General features: G+C 46.5%; 1 protein-coding gene across 1 annotated transcript in view; it reads right to left on the bottom strand.

Annotated features, from left to right (window-relative positions):
* Window positions 1-18,060: 18,060 nt before the first annotated feature.
* The window catches only part of LOC126029918 (autism susceptibility gene 2 protein-like), a 173,738-nt gene continuing 171,030 nt past the window's right edge, over window positions 18,061-20,768 (bottom strand). Inside the window, exon 16 of the mRNA XM_049788156.1 lies at window positions 18,061-19,379. Within this exon, the coding sequence (XP_049644113.1) occupies window positions 18,116-19,379 (1,264 nt within the window). The 3' untranslated portion in view covers window positions 18,061-18,115. The remainder of the gene's footprint in view (window positions 19,380-20,768) is intronic.

Below are 20,768 nucleotides of genomic sequence, written 5' to 3' on the forward strand. Positions count from 1 at the left end.
CTGGCTGTGCACATTCAGTGTTACTCCTGGCTCTGAGCTCAGAAATTACTCCTGGCAGGCTCTGGGGACCATATGAGATGCTGGGTATCAAACAAGGATCCATCCTGGGTCGGCCTCATGCAAGGCAAATGACTTATTGATAAACTATTTCTCTGGTCCCAAAGCCCCAAAGCTATCACCTCAAAAGGAGCTGCCTGCCAGCTGCATCTCTAACTCAGTGGAAGAAACTGGACTGAACCAGTGTTCATCCCTTATTTTACTTGAAATCTGTTTACTTGTCTGCTTAGGCTTTTGAACCACATCTGGCAGTGCTTGGGATTTATTCCTGACTCTGTGCTCGAGTCACTCCTGGTGGGGACTTGAGGGACCCTATGTAGTGTGAGGGATTGAACTGTGGCTATATGCAAGGAAGCACCTTCCCATGGTACTATCTCTATACTCCCTTTTCTCTTATTTTAATACTAAAAAAAAATTAAGCCTCAGTGTGGAACTTTAACATGCTAAGAAGTCATGTACTGCTTGTAGAAGTTCTGTCTATTGTCCCTGCACACCCGCTCCTGTCTCTTCCCACCCTTAAATTCTTTGAGGTCATTTTTTTCCAATTTCAAACCCCAAAATGCTTTCCCTAACTTGTGTTTGCAGAACCAACCATGAGATTCAAACTCTCCTCAGACTTCCTGTGGTGCAGGCCTTAATAAACGCACCTGAACCTCTACTTGGCCTCATGTCAGCTTCAATTTTCACCAAGACCGAAGGAACAAAGGTCTGTAACCCCACAAAGGGCATTAGCCCCCTGTGAACTACTTGGCTGAGTGTCTGCAATAGAGATGAATGGGGTGAAAGGGGTCAATTTCATGTGAACAGTGCAATCGAATTTTAGTGCTGAACATAAAGCAAGACTTATACAGGTTGATTTATAACATTGGCCAGCTGGAATGTATGTCTTATACCAGTGTTAGTGAAATTATAAAAAAACACTTGAATGAAGAGCTATCTCTTTGTTCCCTGCACCTTAGTGAGTCTCACAAAGGCCTTCAAAGCTCCATGTTTCAGAAATTCACATCTCAAGAGGGTTGGGGTGTCAACCCACACTCCCTAGGGAGAAGCTGGTATGGGTCTGTCTTATCAGGCAGGTAAGGCTGTAGGGTGGATCCGTGGTCATGTGGTCTCTAGGACTTCCCTTGCCTCAAAGCAGTTTCTAGTGGTGGAGCCAAGTGTCCTGAAGATAAAGTGACTTGGCATCTCTGTTGCCCATGTAAAACTTTCCCTAAAGATTTGGCCCCTTTGCTCCACCATCTGCATATCAACTCTCTCTAATTTGGGGCCCACTCCATTCTCCAGAGGTTCCCCTGCCTGAGCAGTAAATCCTGAATGTTGGGCAGGTGAACCAGCACAGAGAAAAAGGCACTTGCCTTCCACCCAACTGATCCCCAGCATAGGGATAGCATTGGGTCACCCGAGACTGCCAGGAGTGATGCCTGAGCACAGAAATAGGAGTATGCCCTCAACATTCCCAAGTGTGGTCCAAAGTCTCCCCACCCCAAACCCTGGTTCTAAATTTAGGAAACTCTGAAGCAGCCATAGTCACTGGCTCCTGTGCTAGTGCTCATTGTCCTTCGAATCACCCTCACAAGCTGGTTCTTTGTACCTTGAAGGACAATTCCTTTTCTTCCCTTGCAAGGCCTCAGCTTACTATAGTGACTTTCAGTCTAATTGGTGGAGGGCACTGGGGAACAGGAGAGGGACTGAGTTCTTCACCTCTAAACAAGGAAGGAGGGACTTTTCTCACATTGGTTTTCTTTTAGGGGAGTCAAGAATAAGTGGGGAACACCCAACAGTACTCAGGGACCACTCCCTGCTTGGTGCTTATGCATGGCTCCCAGAGGTGCCCAGAGGATCCTATGGTGCCAGCTTCAGACAGCTTCTGAGTGTCTGTGGCCTTGGTGTGACTGTTCTCAATGACAGGTGTGGGCACTGCTGCAGCCTCAATGGGGCAGTGAATGGGGTCCCATGTTTTGAGGTCTTTGGTATCCATATGACCATTTCCTCCCCTTCCATATTCTAACTTTGCACATAAGGATGGAACTACCCCTGGATGGTTCTGACAATGTGCCCTGAGCTCAGCCCACAGTATCCTGTGTGACTCCTACTAGAGAGTGTGAGAAACTATATTGAGGGCTGGGAACTCCCACAAAGTGCTTAGGAGACTTGGGAGCCCTGCCTAGCCATTCTTAGCCAGTATTGCAAGTGGTTCATTGCAAGTCTCAAGGACTCAGGCCCTCAGTGTTGGGGATATCCGATCACCTCTGAGGATGCTTGGGGAACTCAAGTTGCAGTTGGTGGTGGTTGGGGAACATTTTGGTTCTGAGGATTGAACCAGGCTTGGTTCCTTAAGCCCCCACATTATCTTTTCAGCCTCAAGGAGTCCCTTTTAAGTTGTACATCCACCTGGTGCCTAGCCTTTGTGACTGGCACCCAGGGACACCCCTTGATTGCCTGGTTCTGTGGTCCAGTAGATTTGGCATTTGCACATCCCACAGGTCAAGAAAGGATAGAAACAGCTCTGAGCCAGCTTTCCCCTCAGGACATGGTACAGACAAAGCACATGTGGGCTCAGAACCAGGATAGTTTGCTAATGGTGGTTGCTGTGGCTGCTGGGAAGGTTTCTAATTTAACACCCAAGGGCCACCCACGGTATTCTCCAGGGACTGAGGCTGGCAAACAGCATCTTCACCATCTCCCTCTGCCCTGACCTGGCTGTTGGTTGCCCCTGCGGGAGATAGTGCCCGAGTCTGGTTTCTGCAGTTGCCCCTGATTGCCTGACTCTGGAGGCCAGCAGGGCCTCAATTCACAGATCCTATGAGACAGGTGGAAAATCCTTCTTAACTGCTGTATTCCCAGGGCACAGAGCAGAGGCAACAAACACAGCTACCACTGAGTAGCTCCTTAGAGTGGCTTCACTTCCCAAAGAAGGAGAATTTGATACTGTCAAAGATGCTGGGGAGGCCTCTAGCTCCACTCTTTACTGACCTTCAAACACTTTATCTCAGAACACAGACAATGATTTGGGGGCCACAAACAAGGAAACCAGCCAGCAAAAAGCCTTCGGGGCCATCATAAAGTCTTTATACTACAGGGGAAGTAGCTGTTGTATGGAGTGTACAGAGCCACAGTAATGGAGAAATGGGACAACCTTTTCCAAGCAAACAACAGATAAGTGTACAAAAAAGGCCTGGGAATATCCAAGATGGTCCAAAAGGATCAGCCCAGGAGCTATCCATTTTTAAACTAAATGGGGCACAGCACCCTGAGAAAGGTCTTGATGAGAAAATGCCCTAGGGAACACACCAGGGCTTTTGGGAGCTGCAGGTCATAGAACAGAGTCCTGGCAAGTGCAAAGGGAGGGAGGGGAGAAGGAAGGAAGGGATAAAAGGAGGGAGGGAAGGAGGTAGGAAGGGACAGAGGGCATCCCATGTGAGCAGAAGATGGAAAAGCAAAGGAACCAGCAAGTTGATATTGGAGAGAAAAGACCAAGCTACAGGGGAAGATGCCCAACCCAAAAGGATTCAGGGGCACCCCAGATGGTCTGAGTCAAGAAGATGCAGACCTCACTGAGCTTAACATAAAGAACTGCTGCTACTGGCATGAGCTGGCACAGCCACTTCTGAGATGAACCCTCAAGGCTGCCCTCTCAACTCAGTGCCAGAGCCTCATGCCCACAGCCACAGCTGCCCTGGCCTTGCCCCACAAGGCAGGCTTATGGTGTGGTGCTGAGCACAAATGTCTTTCACAGATTCAGTTTTACCTGAACTTGCTAAGTAAAGCAGAATCCTGGGACTTGTATAAACTCAACTTAAGGTGTGGCTTTGTTGATTCCCAGAATAAAAGCTGCCATTCCTGAGGTGACCATGTTCCAAAGGGCCTGAGCTCCACCTAAAAGGGTCCCAGACTCAATTCTGCTTCAACAGACTCACAGTTTGACCCTACCCTACAGGTTCATACCTGCCTTATTTGGTGGGAGTGGGGTATAGGGAACATACCTAGCTGTGCTCAGGATTACTTCCTACCCTCTGTTCAAGAATCACTCCTGGTAAGGAATCATATATTGATCATATGATGATCATATGATTATCTCCATCATATGTTGAAGATGGAATCTGGGTCAGCTGCATTGAATGCAAACACTCTACCTTCCTTCCTGGCCCTCATTCCTGTCCTTTTCTTTATTTTTAAAAATTATTTAATTTTTAATTTCTTTAAGTAAATAAGCAGTGGTTTATAAGGTTATTTTTCCACAGTTATAAAGTTTCTCATGATTGAGTTTCAATCATATAGTGTACAATACCCTTCACCAGTGCACATTTCCCACCACCATTGTCTCCAGTTTCCCTGCTTGCTCTGGGGCAGACATTTTTCTTTTCTCTCTCTTCCTCTCTCTTCTCCTTTCTCTTTCTCTCTTTTTCTTTTTAGACACTGGTTTGCAATATTGTTACTGATGGGGTATCATGCATGTCTTCTCGCAGCACCCATTTCTTACCCAGAGTGATCATTTCAACAATCATTTTCATAGTGGTTCCTTTTCTATCCTAACTGTACTTCCCTGATCTTTTTGGCAAGCTTCTTACTATGGACTGGTCTTCTTGGCCCACATCTCTATTGTCTCTGGATATTACTACTATATAATATTTTTGTATAGTATCTTATTTTTATATCCCACAAGTGAATGTCTATCCCCTCTCCATCTGACTCATTTTGCCTAGCATGTTCTCCATATATATTCATGTATAAGCAAATTTCATGACTTTATTTTACTAACAGCTGCATAGTATTCCTTTATGTAGATGTACCACAGTTTCTTAGCTCTTGGGTTGTTTCCAGATTCTGGTTACTGTGAAAAGTGCTGTGGTGAACATAAAATGCAGAAGGCTTTTTTTGCACTGTGTTTTTGGGTATATTTGTAGAAGTAATGTTGCTGGGTCATATGGAAACTCAATTTCTAGTTTTTCGAGGAATACCCATGTTGCTTTCCAAAAAGTCAACATTTGCAGCTCAGTGAATGAGACTCTACAGCTGTTTCAGCACTGGTTGTTTTTGTTCTTTTTTTCATTTTGTTTTGTTTTGCTTTGCTTTGTTTTGGGGCCACATCTAGTGCCACTCAGGGGTTACTCCTGGCTCTCTGCTCAGATATCATTCCTGGCAGGTACAGGGGACCATATGGGATGCTGGGATTCAAACCACTGTTGGTTCTGGATTGGCCGCTTGCAAGGCAAATGCATTACCACTGTGCTATCTCTTCGGCCTTAGTTCTTGTTCTTTACAATGTGTGCTAGTCTCTGTGATATAAGATGATATATTTCATTGATGTTTTGTTTGCATATCCATAATGATTAATAATGTGAAGCATTTTTTTTTCATGAGCCTGTTGGCCAGGCCATCTGCATTCTTTCTTTTAAGAAGTTTCTGTTAAAAAAAAAAAAAAAGAAGTTTCTGTTAATCTCTTCTTCCCATTTTGGATGGGGCTAGGTTTTTTTTGTTGTTGTTAAGCTCTACTAGTGCCTTGTACATCTTAACTATTAACTCCTATCAGATGATACCCTGCCATTTGGACAATTCTGTAACTGCAGTTAGCTTTGAACTAAAGGAAGTTTCCACAGTGTGAGTGTACCATATTATGATGCATACATGATGCATATATGATGCAAATACAGAGCACAAAGACTCCATGAGACTCCAATACTTGCCTATGAGGTATGGAGAACAAGTAGAACCTGGTATTGAAAGAGGACAGGTGTCCTGACATGATTGGTTCCATAAAGGAACCAATCAGCATAAAGTGTGTGAAATGGAGACTGATATTAGACTTTTACACTTAATATTTTAGTAACTCTCATAGCAATGTAAGAAAGGTGAAGCCTTTGGACTATAATGCCAATAATGATTTAAGGTTTACCTTGCAAAGATTAGAATGATATCAAGAGCCAAATATTAAACAATTGTACATAAAAAAAAAAGAGGACAGGTGTCCCCAGATTACAGCTGGGAGCACCATTCTGAGGCTGCAACTGCAAGCTCTCATCCATAATGCAGCGCACACCTCAAAGATGAACCACCAACCCTAACCCCACTCAGGCAATGATTTGGAGAAACCACATGCAAGTGGCACAGGTAAATTCAAAATTCCCCTGAACAGCAGTTTCTGGGTATAGAAGATTATAGTCTCCAGTCATTGCCCAAGTCTTGTGGACTGAAATCTTATTATCTGCAAGATACCAGCAATTGTAAAGCACAGGCCAGAGGCCAGACAAGCAAGACCTCAATAATTAAAGCAGCAAGTGAGCACAAGGGTCACAAATCCCTTGTTTGTTGTCATCTGTGTGCACAAAACTCAGAGCCCCAGGCATCAGCTAGATCTGGCAAATACTTAAAAAAATAAGCTAGGGCCAGAGTGAGAGCACAGAGGCTAGGCCTTGCTGATCTGGGTTTGCAACTTGGCCTCCCATATGGTACCCTGAGCCTGCCAAGGAGTGATTTCTGATCCAGGAATAACCCCTGAGCAACATCAGATGTGGCCCAAAAACCAGAAAAGAAAAAAATGCTCATCAGATTTTCTTGCCTGGCAGAAGTCAGTGAAGTCTCAGGTACTATTTTAGCATTGCAAACAGAAGCAGGATACTGTTGAGAGCAGTCAGAACTCAGGATGACACCAGATCACCAGAATTTATTTGAAAAAAGCTAGAATTCAGCTGCATAAACAGACATCCAGGGAAGTCCTTAGCTACCTCAGTCAGAACTTCTACATTGTTTAATACTCACTTCAAAGCAACAATTCTCAAAGTTCACTGAAATGAATAAATCATTGTAAGAAAAAAATCACTATACTATAAGAAATATTTATGAACAAAACCCATAAAAGATCTATAGTAGCAGAACTCAGCCGAAGGATGGTAGATGACAAAATTGGAATCAGTGACTTCAAAAACAAGATATTAGCAGTAAAAAAAACTAATAGAAAATAGATTTTTAAAAAAATAAATAAAATTTAAGAGATAAAATATAATATCAAGATGAGCAACCTCTGCCTCATAGAATTTCTAGAGGACAGAAAAGAAAGAGGATAATGTATTTTTTTAAAGAGAAGAGTGCGTTTTAAAAATCTCCCAAATCTTACTAGAACTAGACTTATGCACTGATCAGGGGACCCAAGTCTACCAAATAAAATAACTCAAACAGAACATCAATGTATACTGCAATCCAAAGGGCAAGAATAAAAGACAGGAACTGAAGAGAGAGTGCAGGGACTTGGAACCTACCTTGCATGCCACTGACACCAGTTTAATTCCCAGAACCATGAAGAGTGATCCCAAAGTGAGCACAAAGCTAGGAGTGAGCCCAGAGAACAGCTAGCTATGACCCCAACTCTCTCACCCCCAAATAGTTTCCAAACCAAATGTTGTCAATATTGCAAAGGAGTAATAAAACTCATGAATAGACGAAGCAATCTTGAGAAAGAAAATGTTTTTCTTTCTTCAACCTTTAATTAGATTATGAAGATACAGTAATCGAGACAGTGTGGTAAAGGCAGACTGGTATCAGATTAATATCAGACCACTGGGATACAATTGAGTGTCTAAAGACAGACATACAGGCATATGGATCGCTAACCTTTGGCAAATAATCCAGAAAAGCCTTTCCAATAAATATTGGTGGGAAAACTGGTTTAGCCACATGTGAAAAATAAAGTTTGATTTCTCTCACACCATACGCAAAAATTAATTGAAGTGGATCAAAGACCAAAACTCTTGTTTTAATAACTTATACATTGAGGGAAAGATAAGCAGAATTCTACATGATACTGACTTTAGAGGAAATTTTAATAACTCAAAGCCACCAGACAAGCAAAAAGAAGCAAAATAAACATGTAGAATGGCATCAAATCAAGAAACCTCTGCTCCTCAAAAGAAATGATAAATAGGGGCCGGAGTGGTGGCCATGTGTAAGGCAAATGCCCTACTGTGCTATCGCTCCAGATCCAGTACTGGTATATATATATATTTTATGAAAAGATCTGAGCAATATAAAATAGAACTACTTGGATTAATCTCTAATGAATATACTGAGTGAGAAAATTCAATCTTAAGTAACTTGTTTGGTTTTATTACTAAAATTTTTAGATTTTTTTATTTTAGCTTTTAAGCCATACCTGGCAGTGCTCAGGGGTTACTCCCAGTTCTATGCTCAGAAATCGCTCCTTGTAGCTCAGGGAACCATATGGGATGCCAGGAATTGAACCCAGGTTCGTCCCAGGTCGGCTGTTCGAAAAGCAAATGTCCTGCCATTGTGCTATTGCTCCGGCCCCTATAAAATTTTTAGAATTTTAATAAATAAACTTTTAGAAGACAGGGGAGTGCTATTTGAAGATTAAGCATGAGTGGGGTGGAGTCGTTATAAGAAAGATTCTGATTTGGGGTAGTTTATGTCTGAACTTTGAGACACAAAGTGTCTCTTTGTAAAGAGCCTCACATGCACAGAACCACCAAAACGGTGGTTTCTCAAGAACTCTGGTGAGTTCGTTTCAGAGCAATAGCACACCAGGTGTCTTGCCTTGCACATACATGGTCAACTTGGGCTTGATTCCAGGCACTTTAGAATCCACGGTGGCAAACCTATGACACGTGTGCCAGTGATGGCACTCAGAGATCTTGCAGCTGGCACACGGAAGGTCCGCAATTATGATATGCGGGGCGTACCGCACAGTTTTTAGATACTAAAATCTTGTTATTAAGGTTTAATTGACGTGCTGGCACCTTTGAGGAAATTCTTTGGTTTTGTGCGGCAGTTTGGGCACTCGGGCTCAAAAAGGTTAGCCATCACTGCTAGATGATTCCTGGAACCCTGCTAAGATTAATCTCTGAGAACAGACCTAGGAGTAACCCTGAGCACTACCAAGTGTGGGCTCCAAACTCCTAAAGTAAAAAGACTTGTGGGTTCAGTGTCAGCGTCCAAGTAATGGCCTTGATCTACAGTTCATGAACATGAACACTCAGGAGGGCCTCAGCACCTCTGAATCCAATCCTCATTGACCTGCAGAAAGCATTTCTATCAGAAAACATGCAATGGTTTTCAAATCAGAAAATAGGAAGGAGGTTTATCAGAACCCTTCTCTCCTTTAAAAGTTAAAAAAGATTTTCTTTGCATGTTTTTACATTTTTTTTCCTTCAGAAACAGGTCAAGAAATTTTTTTTGCATTATTTGTTTCTATTATGATGTTTTAGGAATCTAATGCAAGATGCAGAGCAGACAATTTTGCCTCCAAAATCACATTTGCCCAGTCTGTTTTCTTTTGCCTCCAATGTCCATTCTTTTGGAAATGATCTGGCTGCTTTCCTGAACCTGTAGCTGAACAAGGAATTGGCAGAGAGATCCCACTCAGAAAGTCTAAACTATAGGGGCCGAAGCGGTGGCACAGCAGTAGGGTGTTTGCCTTGCATGTGGGTGTCCTAGACCATAGTTCCATCCCCCTGCATCTGATATGGTCCCTTAAGCCAAGAGCAATTTCTGAGCACATAGCTAGGAGTAACCCCTGAGTGTCACCGGGTGTGGCCCCCAAACAAAACAACAAAAAGAAAGTCTAAACTATAGACCACCTACCATCAGTAGAGTGTCCTGGCCAAAGCGAGCCAGATGGGCCTATTCAGTGGCTAGAAGCAAGTGTGAGACTGTGAGTTCGATCCTCAGAAACAGCCAAGGTTGGCCCTAGTGCTATTGGGAATCCCTGGTCTCCAGTTCACTGTACCCAGCACATTAATGACAGTGTGACATTGCAGACACCATAGAACCCACAGAACTCACAAAGCCCACAGTGCTTACATGCACCCACAGAGCCCAGCCATACCACAACCAAATTAGGGGAGAGAAGGAACCAGAGTAAAGAAAGGGAAAATAGGGTTTTGCATATAAAATATGATTTTATTTCAAAATAGGCACATTAGAAGGTTTACATCAAAACAGCCAAAATATTTTTAAATCAAAATGTCCTTGGCATAGTTTTATTTTTAAATATTCAAAATGATCTCTTAAGAGACAATATAATTCATAATGAACAAACATCGACGTTTTGTCTACAGTTATTTCAATAACATTGTTTTATTTCATAATAATGCTATTTGGAGATTTTCAACGCCATTCAATATTCTATAGAAATATAACAATGAGCAATTCTACAGTTTGTTAGAGGAGTAAGAAATCAGTATTATGCTTCCTCCTTGTTACAGCCATAGAAATTTCGGTCATAATCAATGTTTATTATCTCAAAATGTTCTTCAGTTGCCACACGCAAGATGTTGTGAATACTGGGTTAATTTGGAAGTACATCCAGAAGCGAAGATCTGAACAGCAAGAAAGGGAGGACCAGGGTATCGAAGTCTGAGGGGAGAAGCAGGGCACCGTGGAAATGGCTGCAACAGGCAGTCCTTGAAGGGCTTGACGACTTTGTTAAGATTCATTCTTCTTGCTCAGATTTTCTCGAACGTTCTGGAACGTTCCTATCACACCAGTCTTTGGTGGGTCCTGCCACACTGCTCCTACATGGAACCCACCGTCCATGGTGGGGCAGTTGCTCTTATGTGGGGCCGGTGGGCTGGAGAAAGAGCTACTAGGACTGGACATGTGAGTTGTCAGCAATCAGAGGGCACTGAGGGATGGGAAACAGCCAGGGGGCCACAAGGACTGGGGTGGCCCCTGTGTGATACTGAGGCCAGGGCACTAGCACTGCTGGTGGGGCTGTTATATCCCCTGCTTCCTGTCCTGTCTCAGCCTCTGTGCACTAGGGTACGGCTCCAGCACCCTAGCTTCGCTCCACGCCCAGGAACCCCAGGCCTCGCCTTCCTCCAGACTTGGGGCTTCTAGGCACATCTGCCCTTTTCCTGGAACACAGCTGACTCAGCCCAGTGTCAAGGGAGGAAGGACCACTGATGGGAGAGGGAGGGTGAACTTCATAGAAGCCTAGGCAGGGAGGGGGTGCCCCAATAGGCTATGCTGTGCTGATACAGCAGGGGGTGGCAGGTGATCCAGGGTGTCACACAGGGTAGCCTGAGCAGAGTAGTGGGGGGGGGTACAGTTGGGGTAGGGAGAAAGATGCAGGACAGGCCTCTGGCATGTTGGAGCTGCTATGGGCAGGCAGAGAGAAGCAGGGAAGCTTTGACTCTTGGAAACTCGAATTCATGCCTCTCTCCACAGAGGAAGTAGGGCAAGCCCTAGTTTTTCCCTGGTAGGGGCCGCAGAAGTCTGTATGTTGTTTCTCCTTCAGTTTCAGGTAAGGGTGCTTGTCCAGGGGAGTGTGAGGCTGGTACCCTGCCCAGAGCCAATTCTCAGTAGGCCTGGCCTCAGCACCTGCATCCTCTGGCTCTCAGACCCTGATCCACTCCAGGCCCAACAGATCTGACAGCTGGAAAGGACGGGGTAGGGGGTGGGGGAGTCATGGTCCATGGCCCACCAGACAAGCAGTGGGAGGCAGGACAGAGCCTGGGGAAAGATTCCCCCAAACAGTGCCCCTAGCCCCTAAAGCTCAGACTGGCATTGAACTGTAGCCAGATTGGAGGCAGTGGGGTGGGTCAACCTCCTTCCCAAAACTCACTACATGTGGGGGGTGGCTCCAGGGGCTGTTTAAAGCACTTGTCAGTCTCCTGTCACCTCCCTTAGGTTGTCTAGAGGTGAAGCCTCTGGGCCTTGGCATTCCCCCCCACACACACAGTGCTAAATTCCTTCCCACCCCTGCCTCCCCTCTCACAACCACCTCCCATCCTCCACCACACCCCCCCCCCCACACACACACACCACTGTTTGGTGCTGGCCTGAGGAGCTGTCTTGCCCTGCCTTGGTGCCTGCCTACAGGAGGAGACTGTCCAACCCACTGCCCTGCCAGAAGCCGGACATTCAGTCAAGGACTGGCCCTGCCACCAGGATTTCTGGCAGTTCAGTAACCAGATTCAAGAAGGCTCTGCCTCGGGAACTTTCCCACTAGCCTTTGCAAATCTCCACACTCACTGCTTGACCCTGACTAAGGGAGGAGTGCTTGGGACCCAAGGAAGACAGACTGTGAGCTCAGTGGGGAGGGACTCTGATTTACCTGTGTCCAATCTGCCTTCCCAGGTCACTGGACTAGGGTTGGCATGTGGGCTAGCAGAGGTGAGGTAGCTGCCTTCCAGGCATCAGGCCTCCATACCATGCCCAGCACAGCTCCTTGTGCTGTCCTAGCTGCATCATGAGTGGTACCTCTGGACAGTGCATCTGTGTGAGCAGCTTAAACAAGTGAGCACTAGCCAAGTACTGTCACCACAATAGGAAGAGGGGCGAACAAGAAAGCAAAATCACAGTGAAACCACATTTTGTTCCTCACAAGCCACTAATTGAAAAATCCTTGGACATACAGAATTGAATTCAGTACTGTCCTTGGATCATGGCATGTCCTATTATCAGGGCATTGCAACCCTCACTTCATTTATTCAGTTACACATTCATTCATTCTTTCATCCCAGGCCTCTGGAATGGCTATGTTGTTGATGATAAGTTTCTGTTGGGGTGTCTCTGCAGTCATAGTTCATGGCTCCTTAACTCAGTGTTTCCTTTGGGTGGAACCCAGGAAGGCAGAAATGGTGCAGATCTGCCAGCCAGCACCCACCTTCTTCTTGGGAACATAAGAAAATTGCTTCCCCTTGCTGGGCCTCATTTTTCTTACTCATTCAATCCTGGTTATGCTCAAATTGTTTTGCATTGGAAACAGTAAAGGAGATAATCCACATTAAAAGCATTTAAACCCATGCAAATTACACCCAGTTTGCCTTGGCTATGACTGTCATTGCCTTTTTTTTGTTGTTGTTGTTGAGGAGGCATGAGTTAGCGAGGACACGCTGGCGAAGGTTCTGGAAACAGGAAAGCAACCATTGTATGGTCCAGCAGGCACCATCGACACCAAGAGAGCACAGCTGCACATTCAGGCTTACTTCCTGGGGCCTGTGATTCCTCCTGGGCCAGATTTTCCCCTGACCTTTTTACATGCCAGGAGCTCTCTGGCTTGGTGGAACATCTGGATGGCCCCACCCTCAAAGTTTGGGATTTAGAAGACTGGAGGAAGGGCACTGAGAATTTGTATTTCTAATAACTCCCATGAGCTGCTGATTTGGAAACACTAGCAACTGATTTGACAGGCAAGGAGCAGCCAAGAAAGGCTGCTCGGAGGTGAAGGCATTTGAGGCAAACCCGGTTTTCCAGATGGAGAAATAACAGCACAAGGGATAGAAATGGGGCTGTGAGTGTAGAATAGTGCTGACAGGTGTGTGGAGAGGAACTAGATGTTCTGTGGTCACCAGAAGGAGCCAGAGAAGAAGCTGCTGTCCAATATGGTTACCTTTGGGATTAGGGGCTGGATTTGGAATTTGAGCAGTGTGAAGGGCACTTTAGGGAGAGACAGGAGGGAGTATAGTTGCCACCATGGGGACAGAGCAGTAAAGAGTCAGGCTTCCCACTCAGGCAAGTGTCACTATCCTTAAACTTCGAAGTTCCTCATACTATTGTTTACCTTGGAGATTTAGAGCCTGGAGTTTTAAGCATGAGCTGCAGCCAGACATGAGAAAGGAAACAGAAAGGAATGGAAAAGAGAACTTTGGAGTCCATTGTTTCCTGGCTAGTTTCAGGCACATGTACAACTGAGAAGGTATCTGGAAGGGCCCAGAACTGGGCTTTAGGTAGCAGTGGGTTTATAGCACCAGTCTGGTAGGTGGCCTTGCTTGGGACAAAGATTGAGTAGATAGTGGAGGAGGGTCCACAGAGCTAGCTCACCTCAAAACACAGCAAAGGAAGAATGAGCTGATGAAGCCCCTGAGGAATTCTAGGGAAGGCTGGGGTCTCTGTTGTTTCCTCTGACCCCAGGCAGAGACCCAGAAGATGCAATAGAAGATGCAAAGTAGCCTTCATAACGTTCTAAATAGGCATTCTTCGCTCGAAGAATGAAGAATGTACAAATATAAGGCTTCGAAGTTCCCCAAGCTCCAACACCAACACGTTGAGCTCCAAAACAAGCTTAAAGCCCAAGTATCAGTCAGTGACATGGGAGCTAAGGAAACAGGCTGAGTATTCAGGACCTGCTTGGTGCCTGGACAGGGGTGTGGAAGGTTCTGGCTGCTGCTCTCCAGGGCAGTTTCTGAACAAAGAGGCCCCCAGACCACTGCGTCACCCATTCAGGCCAAACAGCAGCAACAGATCTGGGTGCTTTGGCTAGATATTGCTCTAGTTCCTTCTCATCTCCCACCTGGACCACAAAAGAACCATTAGCCCATATCTTTCAGACTTGCCAAATCTGCCAGCCACTGGGTGACAGTGACAAGAACAGCATGACTTTCTAATAGGCAGTCACTCCGCTGGTTCTGGGATCCATGCACCAAACCATGTTGGCATAGACGGAATGTGTCAACTGTGTAGGTCCAGATGGCCTTAGGCTGCCTGAGCAACAGTTCCAGGGTGTGTGTGTGTGTCTGCAACCAGAGGGAAAGGTTGCACAAACAGCAGGCCAAGGAGGTTCTGGACCTCCACTTGCTGCTCCAAGCCAGGGCTCAGCAGCTATGGGCATCCAGATATGCTGCCAAGAATTTGCAAGGGGTTCAACAAGCCTGCCAGCTCACACACTGGGACAGGTCTCTGATGGTGTGATTTTCTGCCTTTCCTATTTAAAATTTCCTGTGTCCAAGAAATTTCTTACAATAGCTTCCTTCTGAATTCCCCCTCCCTGAGGATAATGTCAATTTGAAAGCCCCATCACCCATGTCCTCTGTAGCACCAGGTGGGTCTCTGTGGATACAGACACACTTGAAAGGTCCTGGTGGCTAATTGCCCTGTGAAGCACTGTCGGAAACCCCTTTTGATGCTCCCCTGAGCCCCAACATCAATGCTCACATCTTACTTCCGCTCATCCACCTTGATTGAAGCAGAAGGATAAACAGCAAATGCTGTTGTGAATTTCCTTCCAAAATGGTAATTATTGCATCATTCTCTTGGCTGTTTTCCTTGTCATGTACCATTAGAAGGGAACAAGATCATTGTCAGTCAAAGATTGTGGAGATAATTAGAGCATCTATAGGTTAGCAAGGAATCAAATTGGTGCTGGTGCCCATCAATGCTGAGGAGCTGAACATAATTAGAGGGGAAATATGCAAAGGTGGAGATGCAGAAAGCCCGGGGGACTAAATACCGTGACTGATTTGAGTCTTCTGGAGCTGACAGTGCAGAGGGCAGCAGGCAAGCAGGCGCAGTGCTGCCAGAATCGGTGTCAAGGCGCCTCAAGGGAGTGTAGGAGTGCTGCAGAAAACACTGATTGGGAAAACCATTGTTTACCATGGTTTCCAATGTACCAATCCACCTAGCTTTCTCTAAGTTCTTTGCTGCAGCCCAGGAATCATTATTAGCTTTCTGAACAATCCCTGCCCCCAAATTTCCAGGGAACTGCAGGAGTTCAGAGTCCTCTCCCTTTCCTGAATCCTTCCATTTCTATTCACTTCCATATTCAAACACCCCACCCCTGTACCTGTCCACGGGCAGGCACATGCTACTACCTGGGACTTCTTGTTTGATGTAAGATACAAATGCCAATTTGAACAATCTCACCCAAATAGCAGATTGATGAGAAAATGGAATTTTTACGTAATGAAAGTAACAGCACAGGTTTTAGAGGATGAGAGAGATGTCTGCAGGCTGATGGGAGCTATGCATCTTTGTAAGAGTGGTGACAGGTGTAACAAAATTTGGAAGGTTTTAGGAAACATAACAAGTCCAGACTAAAGGAAACAAGTAACCAAGAGAACTGCAAAAGATCCTACATAAGGCCTGTTAGTGATGCTGATCAGGTCAACTCACTCTAGAATATGCAGGAGCTGGTTTGCTTCTCTGCCTCCCATCAAAGTGCCTTTTCCTATATTACTTAAAATACACAAAGACTAAAATCCTGCAACTGACTGCATGGTCTTACAGGCCTGCTTTCTGTGGCTTCTGGAGTATGGGTCCATCTGCTCCCCCTGGCCTGGGGGACAAGACTTCTTCCCAAAGAGTATGCTGGCCACCCCACATAAACAAGCCGTTGGAAGCTTGGTTCACATTTTTTAATAACATGGCACAGTTTACATTACACAAGAAAGCGCCGCCGATGACAACATGCTGAAGATTCAGTCGCTTCTTCTCTTTTCACATAGGATCTAGAAAGGACTTTATTACATACAGGATAAACAGCAAAAAGGTCTGTATAGAACAATCTCTTTACAATACTGAAAGCTATCACTACAGTTCCAGTGTACATATCCCTCTGATTTTTTTCTTTTTAGTTGTCATTAAAAAAAAAACACTGCACAACATCTGGAGTTCACAAAATCTGAAGCTCACAACTAAACCTTCAGTTTACTACTAAAATAGATCTCTCTGCTTATTAGAAACAATGGTCTGGAGTTAACCTTTTTTTTTTTCTTTTTTTCTTTTTTTCTTTTTTTTTCATTTTTTTTGCAAAAACATGATACCAACGTCAGATAGCACTTTAATATACTAGAAGACCAAATGGAACTATTTTTTTCATACATATATTTTACAGTCCAGTAGACAAGATATATTGTATTTCTCTGCTAGTAAAGTCATATTCTCTCCAAATATGTAGACAAGAGGCTTAATGTATTATAAAAGTATTATGAAGAGACATTAAGAGATTGATGCAAACTCAAAAGCACACGCACACACAGGACTTGGTCTCTGCCCCCTTCATCCTCTGTAACTCTCTCTAGCCCCACAGAGGACACTTGGCACAGCCCTTCAGACTCGCTTTCCAGCAGGAACTGGGAGTCACACTGGGAAATGTGCCCCTTGACCTCATCAGTACTGAACAGAGTGAAAAACAATCCATCATCTGAGAAAACGTGAAGCTTTCTTTCAGGATCTGTTTGGGGTGGAATGAAATCATATCACAAAACAAGGAGGTGTGTACAGAAGGACCAGGACACATGACAAAGGCATGGGTCCCACATGGGTATGTGTGTGTGAAATCATGTGACTGATGGTGGTGACAAGATGCTGGCGACCTGTCTGTGTCCCGATTCTGGCATCTGGCAACTCCCATCCTCCCTGGCACTGGTTGCTCATGGCTTTGGCTACCTTTTAGGGTAGCTCTCTGTCCTCCCCCCACCCCTAACCCTGCCCTCCCCAGCCCACAAGCAGCGACTTTGAATGCAAACTTTCAGCCTGGGGTCCAATTTGCAAAATAGGATGTTTCTCCATTTGAAAAAAAAAAAAAATAAGCAAGGAAAACAAAGTCATATCACGTAAGCGCTTGTTCAGGGAAAATATGACCTTAAGTATGTTGTAAATGGATTTGAAAAGGCTCCTTTGAGTTAGAAGGGCTTTTGTGAAAAGCCCTGACATTCATTGCATAGTTGAAGGGTTTAGCTGTCTATAACAATATATGGGAACACAGCCCTGGCAGGCTGTGTTCACTGATATTAAGTCTGCAAATAGCACATTTTTAAAGAAGTATTAATGTATTATGTTACTTAATCTTTATCTATTTACATTTGTACAAAGTAAAGCTTTCATCTTATTACCCTTTTGCATATATGAACCATTAGCTCACGAAGCAATCTCTTTTTACAGAACTATGTACACTGCCTTCCCTTCTCATCTGAAAGAGCTCTGCAGGATGGACCGTGTGGACTATTGCGCGAACCCTCCCTCCCACCCCCGCAACCCCCTCCCCAAAGATCACCAAATCGGCGTGTGATGTCATCTTTACTGTTTTGGTTCCGATTTGAAAAGTTGTATAGGAGAAACCAAAAGAGTAGGAGACGTGGGAACGTTGGACTTGGCTTAAAAGATGTGAAAAAAAATCTCAACATAGAATATACAAAACATTTCAAAATCTGCACCTTAAGTTTATACATATTGTACAAGGGGAGGAGCGGGGGTGTCTCTGGGTGCCCCAGTCTGTGTGTCTGCAGTTGGGACGGTCCCAATTCGCTCAATCGTTCACTTGCTCCGCTCTCTCTGCTCCAGAGATGGGATAGGATCTAGGTTCGGGGGTGCGGCCCTTTCCACCTCCTTATCGAGCTTCAATATCCTTCAGCGTGTGTGAAGGTGGCCGCTCTCGCATCTCGGCGGACAGAGGCGTAGTCCTTCTGGGGGACACGGGGCGGCCCCCCAGTGTGGAGATGAGCGGCGGCGGTGCGCTCAGTGCCGCGGTTGGGGGTGTCTTGTTGAGCAGTCCGTTCTGATGGCCCGCCGTGGGGCTGATTCTGGGGTAGTGCATGCTGGGGAGTCCCGGCGTGAGGAGGCCGGGGTGCGGGAGGTGTCCGTCCAGGGAGGCAGGGTGGGCCGGGTGCAGCCGCGGGTGCTCGTAGTCCTCCCGGAGCATATGCAGGCGCTCCCTCTCGTCCAGGTGGGCACCCCGCTCGTGCTCCCGCCGGGGGTCCACGGACAGAGGGTGGTGGTGGTGATGGTGATGGTGGTTATAATCATGGGGCTCCCTGTCCCTGAAGGAGCGCTCGGCCTCGTACAGCCGTGGCGTGGAGAGGCGATGGAGAGGGTCGTTCCTGAGCAGAAAGTCCCTGCCCAGAGGGTCCCGGCGGTGGATGTCCAGTTCCCGGTAGGGATCCCGCAAAGGGTCGCGGATGGGGTCCCAGTGGAAAGAGGGGTAGGGGAACCGCTCTCCGCCGGGGATGGGGCTGATGCCCATGAAGGGGGTCATCATGCGAGTCCTGTCCAGGCTGCTGATGCTGTTCATGGGGTGAATGCCGGCCACCCCCACCGTCATGGGCATGGAGGCCAGGGGCCCGGGGTGCACGCTGCTCGAGGAGCTGGGGGGCGGCGGCTCGGTGGTGGTGGCCCCCCGGTGGGTCTGCGGTGCCTCGGCGGGCAGGTCGTGCTCTTCCTTGCGCTCCTCCTTCACCTTGACCTCCGCGCTCTTCTTGGGGTTCTCGTAGGCCGGCTCACTCTTGCGCGGCTCGGCCTCACGGCTCGAGGTGCTGTTGGGCCTGGCGCTGTCCACTCCAGGGGTGCGCACGTAGGGCGAGGGCACCCGGGCCAGCTGCTTGGCCTCGTCGGGCCCAGTGCGGCTCTCGTGGCCGTGGCCGTCCTTCTCGGGCGCGTGGCCGTCCTTCGCCTTGTGCTCGTCGGCCGGCAGCTCCTTGCGGGAATCCGAGTGCTCTCGCTCCCGCTCCCTCTCTTTGGACTTGTCTTTCTCGCGAGCCTCAGTGTTCAAATGACCCCTGATCTGTTCGGCTGAGCCGCGGGGATGCCCCAGGGTGCTCACCGGGAGGAGAGGTGCTGGTGAAAGGTGGCTGGCGTGTCTTTTCTCCACGCTTTCCCTGGGATGGGGAGAAGGGGAGAGAAAACACAAGGCAGATGTGAAATGGGCTTGTCGCCCTGCTGGGGGGGCTGCCAATGAGATGAAGGTGAGAGGAGACGAGCGGCTGGGCAGGCAGACTGACCACCCTGATGTCTCTTGCTTCAGCTTTGGAGGAAGTGTGATGGGGTGACGGGGGGGGGGGGGGGGAAATGAGGGCAAGAGGAGAGTCAGAAGGAAGCAAGGCTTCCTGGTGACCCTGGTAGGCAAGCTTTCCTGCAGCCCCATGGTACTGTGCAGTCTGAAATTCGTGATAGGCCAGACAGCCCAGTGGTCTGGCCTCAGCCCATTTCATGTTTCAATCAGTGTGTCCCAAGAGGTCCAAACCGATCTGATCACCCCCATTATATTCACATTCCAGTGGGTCAAAGCCTTTCACACAAACAGTGCACGACACACAGGACAAACACCCAGAAATAGAAGGGCTTCTGCATCGGGAAGAAGAAAGTCAAACTGACGAGATGGAGCTGCAGGGACAGCAGTTGTACAGACCAGCCTGCTGCAGAAACGGAGCCAGAGCTGGGAAGATCTTGGGCAGGGACTTAAGAACCCAGGACTTCCAGAACCCTAAACTTCTAGAATTCACCTGAAGCTCAGGGAAGTCTTTGGGGCAGCTCAGAGAGACCTGGAGCAAGTGAGGATCGAACAGGCCACCTGAGGGGACACCTTATAATTCTGATTCTAGCCAACACGTAGAGGCCATGAGAGAAATCCTCTGTCTTATGCGGTCAGAAGAAAGAAGGGCTCTTTTGTCTGGCTTTATAACTGAGATTGGCTTCTTGGCCACAGCAGGGCAGCTGAGCTGAGCTCTGGCCTGAAGCATGCTCATGGCACAGCACTGGAGTGAGAACCAGTTCTCCTGTGGGCCAAGAGACTTTTTACCCTGCTTCCTCAGAAGAAAATGGTTTCTTTTTTGAGAGAACTCAATTGGCCTTGATGGCCCAGGATAAAGACTATCACATTCAGGGTCTATAAAGGTGAATTAAAAAAAAAATCACTTCACAGAAGCCAGAGCAATAGCATAGTAGGTACGGCATTTGTCTTGCACACAGCCAACCCAGGTTTGATCCTCGGCATCCAATATGGTCCCCCAAGTCTACCAAGAGCAATTTATTTCTGAGTACAGAGCCAGGAGTAACCCCTGAGCACCATTGGTATGGTCCACAAACAAACAAACAAACAAACAAAATCACTTTACACACATACACCAATATACACATAAAGAAAATTAAAGAGATTTGGGTCCTTACTTAGGTCTCAAATGCCAAAAGGAAATTGTTATTAGATATTTACTGTCAAGCAGATATTATATATTCTTTGCTTATTAGTTGATTCAAAATGAAAACGGCCT

This window comes from Suncus etruscus, chromosome 15, assembly GCF_024139225.1.
Source record: "Suncus etruscus isolate mSunEtr1 chromosome 15, mSunEtr1.pri.cur, whole genome shotgun sequence".
NCBI classification, from domain to species: Eukaryota; Metazoa; Chordata; class Mammalia; order Eulipotyphla; family Soricidae; genus Suncus; species Suncus etruscus.